This window comes from Solea solea, chromosome 12 (genome assembly GCF_958295425.1).
Source record: "Solea solea chromosome 12, fSolSol10.1, whole genome shotgun sequence".
Classification (NCBI taxonomy): domain Eukaryota; kingdom Metazoa; phylum Chordata; class Actinopteri; order Pleuronectiformes; family Soleidae; genus Solea; species Solea solea.
Genome location: NC_081145.1, coordinates 15,673,728 through 15,693,268, shown reverse-complemented (window position 1 = coordinate 15,693,268; position 19,541 = coordinate 15,673,728). Strand labels below are relative to the sequence as shown.

Genomic DNA, 19,541 nt, shown 5'->3' with positions numbered 1-19,541 from the left:
TCTTAGCAAATCTCCTCACAGCTGGTATTAACATACGCAAAAAGGACTAACGAGATCTGGTTTTGAGCTTGTCTTGTTTTCATGTTGCTCATTGCTGATATCACCATCTACTCTAAATTCATAAATGAATGCTGTATATGGACTTTGCATTTCTGACCTGGTGGAATGTGAATTGTTTTTTGAGAAAGTAGATTTTTTAGCAATAATGAGCATTTCTTTTCCTTACTTTGGTTTTCAATCCATTCTGATTACACATCCAGGTCACAGTGCTGCACCACACATAACTTAACCATTGATCTCCAATCTGCCCTGCAGGATTCATCAAAACAGTTTTCAAATAAATAAATAAATAGGACAGTCAGCAGAGGGTGAATGCAACATTCATCTTGATGTCAACCATCCCTGGTGAAGCAGACCACAGGCTTTTGGCATCTTTGTTGATGCTTTTTATTTATGGTTTCTACTTTGCTGTCAAACTCCTCAATAATTCAGGACTTAAGTTTTGTAATAGTTTCCATGCCCCTTCCACAGAGACGACGTTTACCTTTCTGTGCACATACAGACCCCTAAAGCCCTTGATGGCTTTAGGGTCATTTTCAAAGGCAGATCTTGATGCTACAGCTGAGATTGACTCATGTTTTTAAATTGAGAAATGCAGATTTAATGGTTTTGAGGAGTGAATCCTTGATATAAAATCTTTGAAGGTAAGGCAGCTGTACTGTCTTCTTTTTCCACCGCTCCTTAAACGTAAACACACTTTCCATCATTAGCATTGTCCAATGATTCGAGCTTCAAATACCTTTCAGTTTCAAATGTTTTATTGACTGAGTTCTTCATACATTTACAAGAGGACCTATTCGTCCATAATATAATTTTCTCTGGTTCTTTTTGTATTATTAAGGAGCGAGGATGCCAAGGAGTTGCATGAAAAAGAGGATGCTGAGTTACCGTGGCAACCTCTATATTGCATTATGTGTCCTGTAGTCTCTAACGCTACACAGCTTAAGGAACAAATCTGCTGAACAACAGAAACAAGCATGGCTAAGCAAAACGTGTCGCCACCCCATTAATCACCATTAGCATTAGTGGACGGATGACTTTAACAGAAGTGAAATCGTAAATGCAGTGTTTCTCAGGTGGAAAAATTATTTGTTATACATTTACCAGCAAATATCTCTTCACTATTATGTGCAATAAAAACAATTCTACACTGTGCAACCTTGGACAAGACTTATTCAACAAACACCCTACTTTAAACATATAGTTAAATAAAACCTATTTATTATTATTGTACTGTTATTGTGTTATTGTATTTATACATTTGTCATAATTTTAATTTTACAAAAGTCAGAAAATTAGTATATTTTAATATATGACATTTAACATTTAAGCATTTAGCAGACGCTTTCATCCAAAGCAACTTACAGAAGAGCAAAAAGCTACATAGAAGTAGTCTTGGAAAGAACTCCACTAGATAGGAACAGTGGTCTGATAGAGGGGGAGAGTGCTGATGTGGATCCAAGTGCAGAAGGACGTAGTGCAGGAGAGGGGGGTAAGGTAAGTGCTAGGACAGAAGATGCTCTTGGAAGAGCTGGGTTTTCAAGAGCCTCTTGATTCTTAGGGATTTGACTAAATGGAACCAGGTTATCTATATTTGGTTGAAAAACTGGTTTTCAAAGAGTTGCTTTCTTTTTGGTCATCAACACAAGTATTCACTGCAGTAATTTTCACGACAGGGATTTGGTGTTGATGAAGCGCCAGTACCAGTTTCAGTCCATCCCACAGTGTAAACCAAAAGGACAGATTTCAGGAGCCATGCTGTGAAACGTCTAGAATTACTAATTTAATCTTTTCTTTCCCTGGTTGTCATATTCCCATCAGGAGTCCGGACTCCCAGAAACAGCAGCCATGTGAGAGGAGCTGCCAGTAAAAGAGGATGCACACATCCAGCTAAATCCAAGCATCTACCCTTTCCTCCCTCCCTCGCTCACTCCTTCTTCCCACATGAGGACAAGAAGATGACTATCACCAGCCGGCAGCCCTTCAATGTCCTGACGGTCATTTTCCTCCTGCTGTCCACTGCAGGTGTGTAGTTTCTTGTCAGTAAATCTACCTGTCACATAATACTTTCACTGCAGGAGGTAGAAGCTCATGACAGTCTCAGGGTGTGTCTGTCTTAGACATGCGGCGACCAGTTTTTACACACTCTGCCTCAGAATAATGTGTGGCTCTGTCTTTTACTGAGACTAGTGAACAAAAATTAAGTGAATACAACGGAAAAATTACATTTGATGACCAGAAGTAAAGTCAGAGACACTTTACATCAAGGGACTAAGAAACATTTAACAACAAACAAAAAAGTCTAATTGGCTGGAATAGCTCTGAAGCGGAGAATGAAGAACACACCACACACTGAAAGGCATTTTCAGAAAATCCCAGTCATGCAACATAAGGTTGAAGATGAAGAGGAGCATTGAGTGTTGGCGGGGGAAACACAGCTGCTGCAGCACGTAGAAGATTGAATGATTATCCAATAATAACTAGAGGAAAAATAAATTTATTATAAATACAATAAAGTAGATAGAAGGACATGTACTTTGGGGATGGAGGGAAGCTTTGTTATAAACTGTCACTTTCAGATGCTTTTATTGTGGTAAATGTATATACTGAGTCATTGACATGTGGCATATTCTGCTCAAACTGACAGCCTCAAATTGTTTGTTTTCTATATATTACATTTACAATGATATATAAAAAAAACAATGAAAAACAGCAACATTTGTGATGCTATAATTAGAGAACGATAAATTAATGACTGTTTTCATCGTTAGTTGATGGGATTTAGTACTTAAACTGTCCCATTCAACCTTTACTCATGTATTATAGAAATTAATTAAACAAGTCGCCAACTGGATAAGTATAATATCAAGTGTGAGCACTGACCGATGTCCACATGTTGCTTGTTGTTGGCTGCTCTTTGAAACTGCAGGTAAACAAACTGTGGCACAAGATCCAAGCTGTTAACTGTGTCCTAAATTCAGGAGGTGTTAATTAAATTAAGCAGGTGGGTGTGTTTACAGCGATTTTGTTTCCAGAACCAGCTGTTGCTGATTTGGGGTTCCACAGAGTTCCCCATAAAAAAAAACCTTGGGTTAACACACAATGCATTTAGGACCTAATCCACGTGTGCTAGATTTATTGTGGAATAAGAATGTGCACATATGAGGTTTTACTTAGTCTCTTAAATTGTGGTTGTGTTTTAGGTGTAACTAGGAAATAAAGCAATCAAAATGTGTCATCTCTCATTCTCTTTAAAAGTGAGTTGTACCTCCAGAATGCTTTTATAGGGGCAGATTCTCCAGGTAGTAAGAAAGAGCATTTCACTGCAGAGGATACAGTTTTATGTCGTGCACTATACTACCCTGATTATGTGATAACAACCACATGTTAAATAGGGCCCATTAAGTTGTGCAGAGGATTTGATGATCCACTTTTGACATTAAAGGCCTCTGCTTCCTTATTGCCAGTTCATTGCTGAACATTCATAAGTATGTGGATTTATGGCATCTACTGTATATAAGCTGATTACAGATTGTCTGGGATGAATGAAAAGATGTTTATCACCACACGGTGTATCAGTCAGAAACATCTTCTACCTGATCATTTCTGAATGGATTTTACATTGTAGTCTTTGTCTCCCCCCCAAACTGCAGCTCTCTCAGCTCATTACCGAGTGTGTGAACCGTATTCTGACCATAAGGGGCGTTACCACTTTGGATTTCATTGCCCGCGCCTCTCTGACATCAAGACGTACATGTTCTGCTGTCACCACAACAACACTGCCTTCAAGTACTGCTGCAACGAGACTGAGTTCCAGATGGTCATGCAGATCAACCTCACCACCACCTCAGATGGATATGCACACAAGTGAGCAGTATTTAAAACCCATTTTTACACTTTGTCTGCTCCTATTTAGACCCAGTCCTGTCCTTATTAGTCTGTTTGGGGGGAATATAAGGAAAAGAAACAACAAAAAAAAGAACAAATATATAAACTGGGAGGATTGATGATGTCATCAAAATATATCATGTAACTTGAAATGTGGAAAAAAAACAAATGTATTTTTAAACAGTGTACAGATAGCTTATTGTTTAGGACTAATACCATATGGGCACAAATTCCCTGAACAGCAAGTTACCACAGAGCCTCTCAGCCAGCTTGACAGTTTGGTGCATGCCATTCCCCTGTTCTCTCTTCCCATATTTGCGTTCGGTATTCACAGTCTTAAAATGGCATAATGTTCCATGAAACAATATAAAAAATAAAAAAGGGAAATAAAGAGACACAAAAAGCTGTGGCAAAGATAATGCATGTTTTCTACCAAATTATGATAAAAGATAACGGGCCCAAAAAAAATAACCTTTGTGATGTAACTAAGGAAAAGAAAGCATGTGCTGTAACAAGCAGTTTTAGAGAAGTGATTTTTTTCCTTGGATCAGATGGAAGTCTGCAGACTCGCATATGGTTCACTTTCCTGACATCTATTGCCATCACCCACATCAGAGCATTTCATTGACATTGATCTACACCTTGAAAAGCATGAAAACCCACCACTGAGAGGAGCAGAGGCTCAGTTCAGTTTTGTGAGTTAGATGTGTCTGTGTGATAGCGCACTGAGGCAGGTGTTAAGCGGTGGATATTCTACATTGTCAAGTATAACCATGACTGTGTCATAGAGACTCACTACATCCTACATTCTAATATAAAATGGCAATAAATATAAAGACATACTCATTGAAAGATGATCAGGTATAAGCTGAGTGAACAGAAAAATGTATCTCTGTCAGTCGGAGCTAACAGTAGGAGGTTCGGATGACAAAACCACAGCTGTCTGTACTAACACTCTCCCAGCATGCCTCTGTCTGAGGTGGTTTACACACTGCCCTGCAGACGGACATGACATTTCATTTTAGTGTCAGATGGCCCTGTTGAACCACTATTTGGTGGTGGCTGAAGGGAAGATGGATTGCAGTTTTGATATTTAACACTGGCCAAGGGAGTTAAACCAGCCATTATTCTCCTTACTCACAGTTCATGGTGAAAATGGTATTACAATTTGAAATTTACAGCAGTGAGGAGTTAGACCAAATGCAATTGGCCTGTGTGGGTTTCACAGGTCAATGGATTATAATACATTGCCATTTAGTTACAGAGAAGCTAAATGTTGCAGGATCAGGATGGATTCAGAGTAAAGAAATCCCCCTGAGACATTTTTTTTTTTTAAAGCAAGAAAAGCCACACAATTTTGGCAGCAAATCAATTGCTTTGCTCTGAGAAAGCGAATGTTTTTTTTTTGCTGTGTGTTTATGATCGATCCCTCCAAGGACGATCCCTCCAAGGATTGTGCACACTGCACACAACATATGGCTTGCATTTACTTAACTTGAGAGAAGTGCAATGTTCACAGAAATGAGAAAAGTACAAAAGTAATTCAAGAATGAAAAAAATGATTTTCAGAGGCAAGGTTAAGATGGCTTGGCCATGTGCAGAGGAGGGATAGTGATTATACTGGACAAAGGATGTTGAAGATGGAGCCGTGGGGCAGGAGGAGAAGAGGAGGGCCACAGGAAAGGATCATGGATGTTGTGAAGGAGGACTTGAGGACAGTTGGTGTAACAGAAGAGGACACGAGGGATAGGGCAAGATGGAGGCAGCTGTGGTGAACAGATTGTCAGACAGATGCAGACTCACTTGACTTAAAGATGGACATCCAAGTAGTATCATCTCTGTCTATCAATATATTTTCATTATAATGATCACCCATGATAGTTTCATTTTCTATTTGTGTGATAAATTGCTAACAAAAACTTCACATTCAGAATGATTTGGATGACCTACTTTAGCCAAAGCTATTTTCTGATCATGTTTCCTCTGATTTACCTTGATGTGTTATTAATGTGGGTGGGCTGAGTAAAAAAGTTAATATTTGCACTACATAAATCAAAACTGGATTATGTAATGCCTGGAGAAAATATATGAGAGATGAAAACAAGGCACACCAATTTTCAGAGGCTTTGTGAAGAAACGAAAGAAAAATAATTAAAAGGTCTCTTCACAAACAAAATTCTTTGTCCAGCTACAGTATGAATCATTTATGAAAACAGCAAAAAGGACAGATGGAGGTTTTAGTTCTTGTTGTGGGAGCATTTGGTAAATGTTTGGTCTTGTCATATGAACATGCACAATTCACACCTGGCAGCTCCATCATGGCTTCTGGGCATTAAAGACCCAGCTTGAGGGTGTCTGGATGGCAGCTTAGAGTGTGTGAGTTGGGTTTATCATCCGTTTCCCAGATTTCACTGTGCTAACACTCGCTATCTGTCTCCTGAAGTAATTATACAGCTCTGGTTGGTGTGTGGATCTATGGATTCTTTGTCATGGTGCTGCTGGCACTGGACTTTCTCTACTACTCAGCCATAAACTATGAGTTGTGTCGGGTTTACCTGGAGAAATGGGGATTGGGAGGACGCTGGCTGAAGAAGGCTCGGAGCCAGTGGCACAGGTCCATGCCAGAGGAAGGTGAAGCCCAAGCCCAACCCACGGTCTCCAGCCACTACCAGCCTCGACACAGCCTCCGTGACGAGGGCCACAGCCCTACGCTCCTGCCCTACAACACGTCCACTGCATGGTGAGTCACTGTCTGTCGTGTGACGACTGCCGACCTGCAGTTTGTAGCACGTGTCAACTTTAAATCTACAAGAATCAGCAAACACTGAAAAAAGATTTACATCACAGAGGGAAGTCTTTGAGGATTTGTACTATATTATTATCTTTTATAAATGAAAAAAAGATAGCAGGCAGTGTATCCACAGATCACTCACTAAAATTCTGCCTGCCGTAGCAGCTAAGGTTATTAAAAAGACCATCAGAGACATCAGAGAAAGTCTGTGGTGGAGGATAAAGATATGAGTTTATTTATTTTTAGTTACTGGTAGTAATTTTTCACAATATTGTTCAAAGCACATCAGATGCCCAGTGTTCATGGCAGTTTAAAATCACTAAACACACAAAAATGTCTCAAATTTCTTTCAAAAATTCATGATGGACATGTATTAAAATGCTGACATGTTAAGACAAACCAGCAGTGAAGTGTTACACTAAAAAAAAAATTTTTGGTGCTGTGAAAAAACAATGAATGAAAAACTTGTTATATATCCTAATGCTTCACATTGTTTCTTTTTGTGTCTCATTTTCTTGCTGCCCTATTTTCTGTGTGAGTTGTTACATGGAGAGCTGCATGGCAGGATAACTGTTTGTCTACAAGAATAATTTAGGGCATTTGTTGCATATATTTCCCAAAACCAACAGTGAGGAAAGCCCAGACATCAGACACCAGACCCCTCATTCACTCCAGTTCTTGAGTGAATCTTAATATATGCACATAAGCACACACAAGACACATAAAAAGTCCAAATGTGTGTTTTAAGAACCCTTCCACCCACAAAAGATAATTTTCTGAGAAGCCTCTGATTCAATTTTGTCTTTCAACTTGAAATAGCAGCGCCACCTCAATATCAACTTGATAATCTGCTAATGCAATCTTGTATCAGGACACATTTTCATGATTTTAAGTCTGGCTGGCTCATTAGGGAGCTGTCATTATTAATGATAAGAAAAGAACAGAATAATGAGAGAGCATCACTGTCTGAAAGGAGCCCCTAACCCATATTTAACTGGAAAGACTTGACTCAGGAGAGACACAGAAGAAATCTTTCATGGAAGTTCCGTGGAAAAACACCATCTGCTGCTCTTTCAGGTTCTTCTGTTGATTGCCATTGAGAGCAGTCACAGGTGTCGACTGTGACTGTTTGTAAAATGTACAAAGTGATTAACAACCTCAGGGGTGAACTATAACACACAGCAGTCACAGGGAACGCTCTTGTTTGCCATTTTTCAGACGTTCATAATCTGGCCACACAATCATAAAGCTCAGTCTGAACAAACCTACTTTTTTTTTGTGCAGTCAATTTTTCATTCAGCTCTGTGTCTCAGACACTGTGCACCCTATATCTGTCTGACTGGGGCTCAGAGTCCCTCGCCGGAGCGAGACATCTCTCTCAGGTCATGATAATTTAATGCGGACAATGGTTTGACAAATAGCTTGCAGAAGCAGCGTGGACAGTGGGAGCCATAGGCATAGAGGCAAGGGTGAAGGAACCTGGGGATACTCTGCTGTTGGAATTGCAGTTAATTAAGACTGGACATGTCCATGGAGCCTCCTCATTAGACATGAAGTCAGTACAGTATGAAAGGACTCATCAATCCTAGACTGGCAACACTGACCTGAAACTGGCAGCTCCCTAGCCTTTATCCACAGAACGTCCATAAAAGGTGTTTGCAACTTCAATATAGTGTTCATTGACAAAGTGGGCCGAGGAAATGAGATCATGCCACTGCTTTCATGTTACACCAGAGGAATTCATGCTGATAATGGTGAGGGGAAACTGTTACAGGATGCATGGATGGCGCTGTGCAATGATCATATCTCTTGTAACTTTTATGAAACAGGACAACATTTTTACTGAGAGCTAAAAATATTCTTGGATAATCATTCACATTGGGATAAAAAAGTGACAGATGCAAGGAGCTAAATTCAGTCACAAGCAGTTTCTGGGGCAAGATTAGACTAAGCCTGTTTGTCGTGTCTTCTCAAAATCCAGAGACGGTTTGCACTTCTTAAATGTGTTCTGGGTGATAGTGCATGTAAACCACAGTATATGTTGCCCACACAGTGTGTCATGAAAGGGCCAAAGTTTATTTGCGAGGGTAAAGATCTTAATCGCCAGAGAGGATGCAGGGTAATGGCTCAGAAAACTGGGTCCACTCAGTAGAACATCTGCTGGCCAAACGTAAACAGAGATGGGGTCAAGTCACTCAGCTGGTGCAGCAGCAGCTAAAAAAAACCCTGCTCTCACACTAACTCAGGAATCCAGCATTAATGTTTACCAGCGCAATCCTGACGAGCAAATCGAAGAATGATTTCTCCATATGTATCTTCTGTTACTTAAGAAAAAGCACAGATTGGAGTTGAGGATGTGGGAGAACAGGTAACCATGTCCCTACATTAGCATGCTGGTAAATATGAACTGCTGCAGATCTGCTGGGACTCAGTGTGGGCAGATTTGGAAACGTATTACTATGTCTTTCTGGATAACCTTTATTAAAATGTATGCGCTTGAATCTGAACAAATAAAAGAAACTCTTACCAAAGGTTGTGTGATCCAAGTTAGGGAACTCGGAACAAAGGCTCTGCAGAGCCAGATATCATGTTTTATCTTCACTTTATTGGAAACTTAAAGGCAGCTACAGCTCAGAGGATTATGCTTTTTTCTATAAAAGGTTTCGATATTTTGAGGCGGTTACAGTAGGAACAGATCATGTGTGAACAGTTGATATAATTATTGGGACTTGAGTGGAACAGAGACATGTCCTTAATAATATCAGGAACGCCTGTGCTTTCTCCTACATCTCAAAATGCCTGCCTATGCTTTATAAAAAGAGACAGGTTTCCAATAGCAGAGATGTTGTTTACACTACTTGAAGGTCAGATATTTCCTTTTAATAGGACATGACGTGGGCACTGGGCTAGGTTTGTCCAACCCCTGCAGGCAGATCCACGCAGGACCATAAACCTGACCTGACTCAAAGTGATTCCAAATCACTGGTATTTGTATCATAGGGCACTTTTGCAGTTGAATTGCTCAGGCAATAGCTCTTTACACAATGGGCAAAACAAAAATTGCAGTAATTCCTGCTTTAAATAACTCTTCAGTCTTCACATATTAACTGGTGGGAGGAAACATTAACTTCTGCCCTTTCTCCAGCGCGGTGCTCTAACAAGAATTGTGTTGGTGATGACGGCTTGTCACCGCTGTCAAAGGATCTCTGCTGCCAACTTGGCCAGAAATGTTCCCCTGTCCCTGCAAGCAACAAGCTCACATTTTGACTATGCTGAATTAAAAGACCTGAAAAAGAGAGTGCTAAGCTGGCGCATCAACAATCAATTCCATTAAACTTATCTCACTGAAAGGAAAAAGACATTAGGGCATCACAGATCTCAGCAGCTTACTTTGGTAAAACTTAAATGGCAATAAATGAAACTATTCCTGGAAGCTCATGCCATCAAGCACTCAGCAGCATTTATACCATGATTGGATGTCCAATTGTAGTCCATTAGAACATTAAAAGCTTTGGCCAAGATCCTAGTTTGTGCCAGCAATCTTTGCTCCATGCAATTAAAAACACATAGAGCAGCAGCATCTTCTGAACTTTTTGACAACAGAGAGAAATTTTTAAATAGCTGGCAGTGAAGATCTCTTCTTTTAACACGTATTTTACAATTCCTTGTGGAGCTTACTCACTCCGACACTCTCTGTCTCAAAAAAGTTTTGACATGCTGGTGTCACTGCAGTTTGGCTTTTCTGCTTACTTTGAATTAACTCATTTCTGTACAATTTACAATTTAAAGTTGTAATATCAGTCCAATATGAGAGGAAATAATAGAAGTGACCCCCAACCCACTCAGCAAACAAAGGGAAAAGAGAGTTAACATCAGCTTTCCACCCAGAGAGACAGCTCATCACAAATAAAGGATTAAAACTTGATAATTAACCCATAATGTTTCTTTTTGGCCAATAAGTCCACAGCTGATAATGCTAATATTGGCTATGTAATGATAGCAAATACTTGCACAAAGTGCATTATATGTGCTGAGCATCATCCTATCACAGATAAGTGCCAGAAACAAGATGTTACACAATATCAGATGACACTGTTCATCAACCAGAACATGTTGATGTTCTTTGGGCTCTTTGCAGTTTGTAAATCACCCTGCTCGAGCTAAGCTTTGCCACAGATAGAGCAGTGAGGTCGCATCTGTCACCACATTCAGCATGTACGTCACTCATCAGCAAACACAACACTGCATCTCAGTCAGGCCTCAGTGATCGAATATAATGACTTCTGTCTCCATCACTTGCATCGTCTGCCCATTACGTAACTTTGATGATAGGTAACTCCCACTTCTGTTTGCCTCAGAAAAAAACCTGCCAGTTTTTCTACCATGGAAATGATAACCAGCGGCTCGGTGCTCTGTTAAACTCTTCTCTTTTTTTCAGTATTTATGTCAGAATGTGTGCTGGCTTTCTTTGATAATACTACTGTGCATTATGATATTATTCCTGGCCTGTCTGTCTGTCTGTCCACAGAGTGATATGACAAGCCTGTATCCAAATAAAACAATTCTCTCAATGTGGTATGAGTCCATTAACATCATCGATTCTACAAAGACACACAGTTCTGCTGCAGGCTAAAGAGGAAAAGCAGGAGAATCATTTGGCTCTCTGCAAGTTTGCGAATGGCTTGTGGCGTTGCCACAAACAAAAGGAGTTGCAGCGATTTTTTTTTATGTTCATTTTTAGTTAGATCACACATTTGCTTTGCATGCCAGCATTTTCTCTGGAGTGCAATACAATTATTTTTAAGTCCCAAAAAGAGCACAAGGTCTAATGACGCTTCGACCTGATGATAACAACTATCCCTGTGTGTGATGTTCCCGTCTTAGTTTGCTTTTGTGCTGCAGACATAATCACTGCAAGCAATTTTGTCGTACATGCAAAGTGTCTTATCTCTTATTCCATTTGAGAATAGCAAGGGGAAATGATCTGTCATTTGACTGACTTATTGATTAAATCATTATTGCAGCTCTATTCTCAAGCAGATGTATCAACCTAACAATTGAAATATAGGTTTTTTGATTGATGCTTGAACCTGGTCTTGTCTATTCACAGATGAAGTAAAAAACAGAAATAGAAGAATTCATGACCCCCACCTCCTCACATGACCACTGGCATGACCCTGATTTAAAATGTGCCAGAGGCATTTGTTACACCTCTCTCTCTCTTCTTCTAAAAAAGGATGAAAGTAGACACCGTTATAAAAACTTTTTCATAACTGCTATTTTCTGGGTCACAAATGTATCTTAATGTTCAATTTCTTCTACTTTTTTGGGGACAGAGTGATGCTGCGAGTGGATGAACCGAAGAGTAGCAACACCTTACATACATGGTGCAGAGAAGATGTCCCACGGTCGCCCCTTTCTGGAAAACACATACAAAGACTAGTGGTGGGCTATAGCCATTAGTACTGAGAAGTGACTACTGCAACGTTCCGATGAGCACAAAACACCCATGGACTAACAGAAGCAGGTTGACATGGTATTTAAGAACGCAGAAGATCGAAGTTTGCAACAAAACACACGGGACAGTACAGCTGTTGTCACCATTGCTGCTGCTGCTGCTTTTGCTGCAGTTGCCATGAGCAGCGTAGGTGTGACAGACACATACAGCTCATCAGGTGTTCAGTGATCCACTGAAATGTCTGCCAAGGCCTGGAGTAGCCCGAGCTGATCTGGATAAACTGCACTGTACTTGCAAGCGAGGAGGCTTTCCTGTTTTGACATAAAAGGCCCATCTTTCTAGATATAACATGTTTATTACACTGCTGTGTCAGTCTGTGTTCAGTAGCAGGTAGACGCAGTTGTGGTTTATCTATTTGGTGATTTATTTGTGTGAGCTAGTGAGAGAAACATATGATTGGTTAACATTTGGAACATGTAAACGCTTAGGTTGATGCTGAGCATCTCACTTAGAGTAGAACGTTTTTGTTACTTGCTGAAACTAGACACAAACTGTCTCCGCAACTATGTTGGGGGGAAAAACCAGTGCATTGTGTGAACTGTTTTAGGTCTCAAACTTAGAGCAAACTAAGTGATTTCTCTGTATTGTAATGTGTCTGACAAAGACATAACACTTCACAGTTATGTGACGTTTTACATGAGGTGATTAGGATTTCTCTTTGTTTTGCTGACAGAGAGGAAAGTGATCTTACGTCTGAATATGTTATTTCACCTAAGGATCAGGGATGCCTTCAGAACAGCAAAGAGCATTAGGCTAAGTTAAACTTGACCTTAACCATTGGCTTTGAGCCTACAGCCCCATTTGAGTCATTTGAAATATGAGGTTTATGATGTGACAGCTGCCTCAACAAACTCATTCAATGACTTGTTTGCCCTTTCTCAGTTCTATTAGCAATATGATGAAGACATGCGGTTCCTGTATGAGGTGCAGACTATGTCCCACATTGGTAATAGATAATTTTAAGTGATTAGCCATCGTAAAAAAAACCTAAATGAATACATTAAAATCTCCTTCATGTCAGCAATAATGTACAGTAGCCTTGTCAGGAGGATGGTCTCTAAAAGTCAGAGCTGCACCGAGTAATAATCACAGAGGTGTATCACAGAGTTTTCAGCTTGACTGACATTTAAAATGAAGCTGAATGGAACGGACGCACAGTGTTTCTGCGTAATGAACTGAGAGTGCAAAAGATTTCAAACCATTACTGTGTCAACACTGGAAGGATGAACGTGAAAACAGTCATCATTCAATCACTACAAACAAAAGCTACGTCTAGGCTGCCATTTAGGATTACTTACACTATACAAAATACTTACTTACAAAAAATATTGCCTTATTCAATTTATAAAACGTCCGATAATAGCAAAAACTCTTAGTTAGGATTTCTTACAGCTTAGGTTCAGACATTCTGCCTGTCCGATAGCTTACAACGTGTTCCTTATGGAGCAACCAAGTGAAACATTATTAAATCCTTAAATCCTCAGATTAATCTGCAGTTTCTCTCGAAAACATCATTTGATTTATTAATTGTCAGTAAATCAAGATAAAAGCCATTGAAATGTTGTACAATATCCAAAGATATGTAATTAAATTTCACATCAAACAACACAGTTCTGCCACACTACATAAATCAGCTTAGCATGTCTGCTCAACTGTTGATCTATGATCTCTGTAATTATAAAACACTGCTCATTGTGTGTAAGCAAAGCAAACAGAGCAGCTGTTGACATCAGACTGTTTGAGTTTGAAGACAGGTGGACAGAAGGTAAGACGGGAGGTAGAGGGTTGCCTGTCCCAATCCTGCATTAGTTGCGGCTGCCAAGCCTGTATGTGCACCGACAATCTGGTCCTTGCACACACTGCAACATCCTCGTCAAACGCTCACAGGAGAAAAGTATTATTTCTTGCCCTGCTCAGACACACTCAAAAAGTTGCCTCACTGGGTTTTGCCATCATATTTATTTTCTCTGTTTCATAAAGTGTAAGTGGACCCTAACAGCACTCCACTCATCTGGGCGTCTCTCTTCTGTTATCGGCAATAATATTCATTTGCTGAGTTGCTGGCGCAAGTTCTTTCCCATTTTAGTAGCATCATGACATCACTTTCACGAGCAGAGAAAGAGGATGTGTCCAAGTGAAATAATTGGCCCAGAGATCAGCAGTGGTCCAAATTACACTTTAACTCTCTCTCACACTCTCCCTATTCCCAGAGTGTGAGCAGCAGCAGCAAATACAGGGAGTTTTTAGCAGGTTCAGAAACACAAAGTGGTTTAATTAGTCCCTGATGCTGGATAATTTTGAAAAATCTAATGTGTTTTGGGGGAAATGACTCTTTTTCAGGGCGCTCTGCTGTGACTTGTGATGCATAGCAAGGTCAAATGAGGTCTGTACTATCACCAATAAAGTAATAATCACACCCAAAGTAAAAAAAAAAAAAAAAGCATTATTTTTGCTTCTGATGAGCAGTAGCAGGGTCAAACATCCACAGGAATGTCTTTCCTAGTTTCTTAAAATGTTACAACTTGGTTTTGTGATGTTTTCTGTTTTCTGTTTTAACTTTGACCGGACGTGATGTCGTACTGTAGATCGTATCTGCTCACCTTCTACCCCAAAAAAAAACACAAAAAGAAACAAAAAAAAAATGTGGGGAGAAGGGAGCACACATGTTTCAGTCTCTCCAGGTTGTCATGGTAACAGTTGCCTTACAGTTGCATCCCCACCTGTACACACAGAGGCTTTGTAGTGGTTGATACCTCACTTTTTGGGTGTGGTGGTGATAACGTGCACCACGTTCTGTCTATGTATTTACTACTAGATAGAATGTACTGTTTTCAGTTGGATTGTTATTGCACTTGTTGACTTTGTATTGTCACGACAGGGATTAATAAAGTTTTATCTTTTTCCAGTGTGTTTAAATCACTCTGTGTCAAGTGCTCTTAAAATAACTCATAACTGTGTCAATAAATAATGTCCGTGTGTTAAAATGGAGTGCAAAGAAATTGGTTAGAGATAGACTGAGAAGATAAATTAAAACCACTGTTTATAATCCACTTGTTTTACTTCATTTATTTCATTCATTTTCAACATATTGGGGGACCTTGGCACACACTTTATCATTCATTTATCCATGATTATCATAAGCTTTGATATCAAATTGGTACAAGATATAATATATAGACAGTATGCAGCTTATCTGTGTAGAAAACTTTTTTTTTTTTTTTAAATCATATTTACATTCTCTTGGTACCTTTTCACACAAAAAAAATAACCCATGACTCTCTGAAATAATTTGGAACTGACTAAAGTCATTGGCTTCCCATCATTGTTTATTCTGTTTGACACAAATCAGTCTTTGCTTTTGATTCAACTAAATGTTTTAAAATGTGCTTTTTGAGTCTTGATGACCTCTCATAGCTCTTTTTACACTAGTTTTTCCGTTCATCCATTCATACTTCACATCTATGTGCTGGGCTTTATGTATTACATCTATCATAGCCATTCACATGCTGCAGGCACAGTCGTCAAGCACAACTTGGGGTTAAGTGTCTTTACCATAGACACAACAGCATGTAGTCTAGGGGAGCCGAGGATCGAACCCACAAGTTTCTGGTTGAGAGAGACGACCCACTCTAAATGAGCCGTGACTGCCCCAGCAGCTGACCTAGAACAGTCAGTAGAATCTGACTGTTTAATTATTACATATTGCACAACCTTTAGCAGTAGTCACTGAGACTTCTGCATCTGGCAACACGTTGTTTGGCCCACACTTCCTGAGCAAACTGCTCTCACTGTCTCAGGTCTGTAGGGTGACTTATCCATGCTGTATTTCTCAGATATTTCCATACATGTTCAATAGGATCAAGACCAGAACTCAAAGAGGATCATTTCAGAACAGTGCCATGTTTTTATCAGCCATTCTTGGGTGATTTTAGCTATGTGTTTTGGGTCAATATGATGTAAATCAAGAAAATGTAATGCTGTCCATGTTTCACAGTGGGTATGGTGTTCTTTCCTTTGAGAGCGTAATTTTTCTGTCCATGAACATAGAGCTGTTTTGTTTTGTCTCATTTGTCTCAGAGGCTTTGTAGCTAAGCTAACTTAAATGTCACTTTTAATTTATTAACTTAACAGAAAACAACATTTCTATATGCTGAAATGGCACCAACACATGGGTCCATGTCTGTGAACACCACACCAAACTCTCCACAGTACTAGTTGAGAATGGAGCTCATTTCAAGGTAACTTTTTAAAAGTTTCACACAAAGAAATTCACCTCATCCACCTGTCGATCAGCATGCCAAGTTTCAGTTTGTGTCACTGTTTCTTCGCACTGCCATCCTCCCCCCCCCCCCCATTCACTCCATCTGTGTCCTCCTCCCTCCTGTATGCCAGTAACCAACACTCTTCCCATCTGTGCATATGAAACCAATTATTGCTATCAATCACCATTTAAAAATCATTGTCTGGATTTCCACATCCTGCTGTTACTGAGGAGCCCGAGATACATCCTGCCAATGTCTATTAAAACTCCATTAGGTTTCATGTCTCCATGCTCTCAGGCCGGATTATCTGTGGCACTGGCATTGCATTAAGATCCATAAGATGCGGATATGTCTACTGTCTTCTTTTTCAGAAGGATTTCTTTCAGCAGCAGGAGAGAAAAAACAACGCAGCAGTTGACTGGTAAGGGCGCTCTGATCCTACAGCCACGGATCATTATTAGCCAAAATTTGTTCTGATTCTGATTGGTGATAGAATCCAATCATTCATTCATCTTCTACAGCTTCCTCAGGTGTCAGGCATTTCGACTTAAATAAATCTGTGCTGAAGGATAATAATCAGTGCAACAAACCTCTTCAGAAATTTGAGGGTTAGTCATGAAAAGAAACATGTTCAATAATAACTATTCAAAACTAACTCGCACTAAGTAAAGAAACTGCGAGACCATTTTGAAACCCAACAGCTACTCAGCTGTCATTATGGTGACACTGCAATGACAGCAACCCTGCAGCAAGGACAGCACAAAATTACATACATTAGCTAAAACTAATGACATGCTTTTGCTTTGTTCACCAGCCGTGGTCTGTTGTGGAAAATAAAGGATTCAGACTATTGAATATTTCTCCGACGTATTTCCACCACAGGGAGAAAAACAAGTGTTGCTGACTGCATTGTAAAGGACAACATCTGAACATCTGAAAAACAGAATCTCTGAAGGTAATCCTGTCATTTACAAGGTTGGTAATTCTGTTCTTTTTCATACTTTTTGGACAAGGTGAAACATCTTCAAGAAACTCGAGCAAATCCAAGTTGAATAATAATAATAAAAACAGAGTAAACAAAACCAACAATGTGCGCATTAAAATGATTTAAAGCTCCAATGTGGAAACCTCTATGTGGATATATGAGCAATTTCCAAAACACTGCGGTTTCTATGACCTTACAGTCTATGTTATGATTTTTTTTCTCTCCCCACCCACTCTTAAACACATGAGAAGAGAAAGAGATGATTCTGTCTTCTGATGTTGTACCGTTACTTTGGTAAGTATGTGTTGTATATCTCTCTTCCAGACTGCATGAAGGAAACTTAATTGGAGCCAATATAGGCTTAGTAAGCATCGTGTGAACTGATTTGACAATGGTTTGAATTTGACAGACATTTATTTATATTTAAAAGTAATGCACTACAACTTTAAGTAGTAACATTCAAAACACAGCCAGATATGAAATGACAACTGTGGAAGATAAATTCAGACAAAGTTCGACAATAATCTCAGTGCAATATATTAAAAGCTTTCATTCATATGAAATAAAGTGCTTTCAGATTCAGAAAAGCAGCAAATGATCATCAGTGGATGACTGACTGGAACAGGATCTCAGCAGTTTGAGTGAATGTGAAGAACAGTAAAGAAAGCTGTCACATAAACTCCTTGTTTTGAGATTAAATTGTTTTTTTTAATGCTTAGCTGAATATGACAAAAAGGAAATATGACAAAACCACACAGCTCCACATGAAGTCAATATTCCAAGGATGTAATTATGCAAATGAGCTGTGTGTGTCATGTTTATACCCCCAAAGCCAACAATATTGTTTTTTTTCTGTCTGCATATAACCCAGAAAACAGCTGCAACATGTTGGGGGGAAATAAGTCTAACATATGCACAACTTCAGCTGCTAAGCTTCCTGACACTCAAGGACTTGTCATATTTCACCACAGTGTAAAATAAGAGCATCAAAGTGTTTCACACAATAAACAACTGAAAGAAAAATTGTATTAGTGATCATGCTGTAGCTTATCAAGAATAAAAAAAGAAAAGGAAAAGATAATGTAAGTCAGATTGATATCAAGCAGATATGAGAGGGAATAAACCTTAAATAAACTTAAATCTGTCGTTATAATATACTACACCAGTGATAAAAACACAGATGGCGATCAAAATGGTTGCGACAGCCGCTCCTGTGTTACTGTTTGGATCAATTTGATCAGAAGGCTTACATTGCACCTTGCAGGCAGTTCAGCCATATCTCTCCCAGACTGTTGCCATTACTTTCTGACTCCAGTTCACTGTTGAGATAAACCTCTAAAAGTCCCGGTAAAAAAAGTTCTGTATAGCTTTTGTAGACTCTCCTCTGTATGTGTGTGAGTTTCGGGAGAAAGGGTGCTCGTAATTTGTGCTTTTATTTTGTAATATTAGTAACTGAAGATGATTTGTCTTTCTTTGCAGCTGAATGAGAAATAAACTTTTATATTTTCTTGAAAAAAAACCCAGTTCTGTGCTTTGAAAAAATTCTATTCAAATACAAAATTGATTCACCTTTTCACATTTTTTACAAGATTTCGGAGAAACAAAAATGAAAACACAAAACAACATAACATAAACACTCGTTAAACATTACCAGATAAAAAGGGATCTGAATAAAGTAGAATAGCATGGAAATGCTCCAGTATAAATACCTCGGAATTGTCCTAAAAAAAGTACTTCACTAAAAGGTTGGTTTAGCCAAGTCATGCAGTTTTTAGCTAAATGTAATATAATATGTGAATATATTTCACATGAGTCTTGATTTAGAAGAAAATGGTATGTCAAAATTGTGTGAACTCACTTTATTATTATTGTCATTATCAGACATCTCAGATGAAAAACAACGGTTTGTCTACTGGATCTCTGTGCACAGAGACATGAGACATTATTTGTTTTCTCAGAGACAAAAATTCCCTGGTATGGTAACCCCCAAGCATCCACTAGAATGTACTCACATAGCTTCAAAACATTTATTAAATG

General features: G+C 39.2%; 1 protein-coding gene and 1 long non-coding RNA gene across 5 annotated transcripts in view; one reads left to right on the top strand and one right to left on the bottom strand.

The window, feature by feature from the left end:
- shisal1b (shisa like 1b) overlaps positions 1-14,804 on the top strand; it is a 29,633-nt gene extending 14,829 nt beyond the window's left edge. For 2 of the 3 annotated variants that reach the window (XM_058645873.1, XM_058645874.1), the window contains exons 2-4: positions 1,882-2,085; positions 3,714-3,927; positions 6,392-6,692. In XM_058645873.1, the coding sequence (XP_058501856.1) occupies positions 2,019-2,085; positions 3,714-3,927; positions 6,392-6,692 (582 nt within the window). In that variant the 5' untranslated portion in view covers positions 1,882-2,018. Of the gene's footprint in view, positions 1-1,881; positions 2,086-3,713; positions 3,928-6,391; positions 6,693-12,075 lie in introns of those variants that run through there. The other variant, XM_058645875.1, reaches the window with a different exon arrangement.
- LOC131470209 (uncharacterized) overlaps positions 1-19,541 on the bottom strand; it is a 35,873-nt gene that overhangs the window by 15,360 nt on the left and 972 nt on the right. The gene's annotated exons all lie outside the window — the stretch shown is intronic.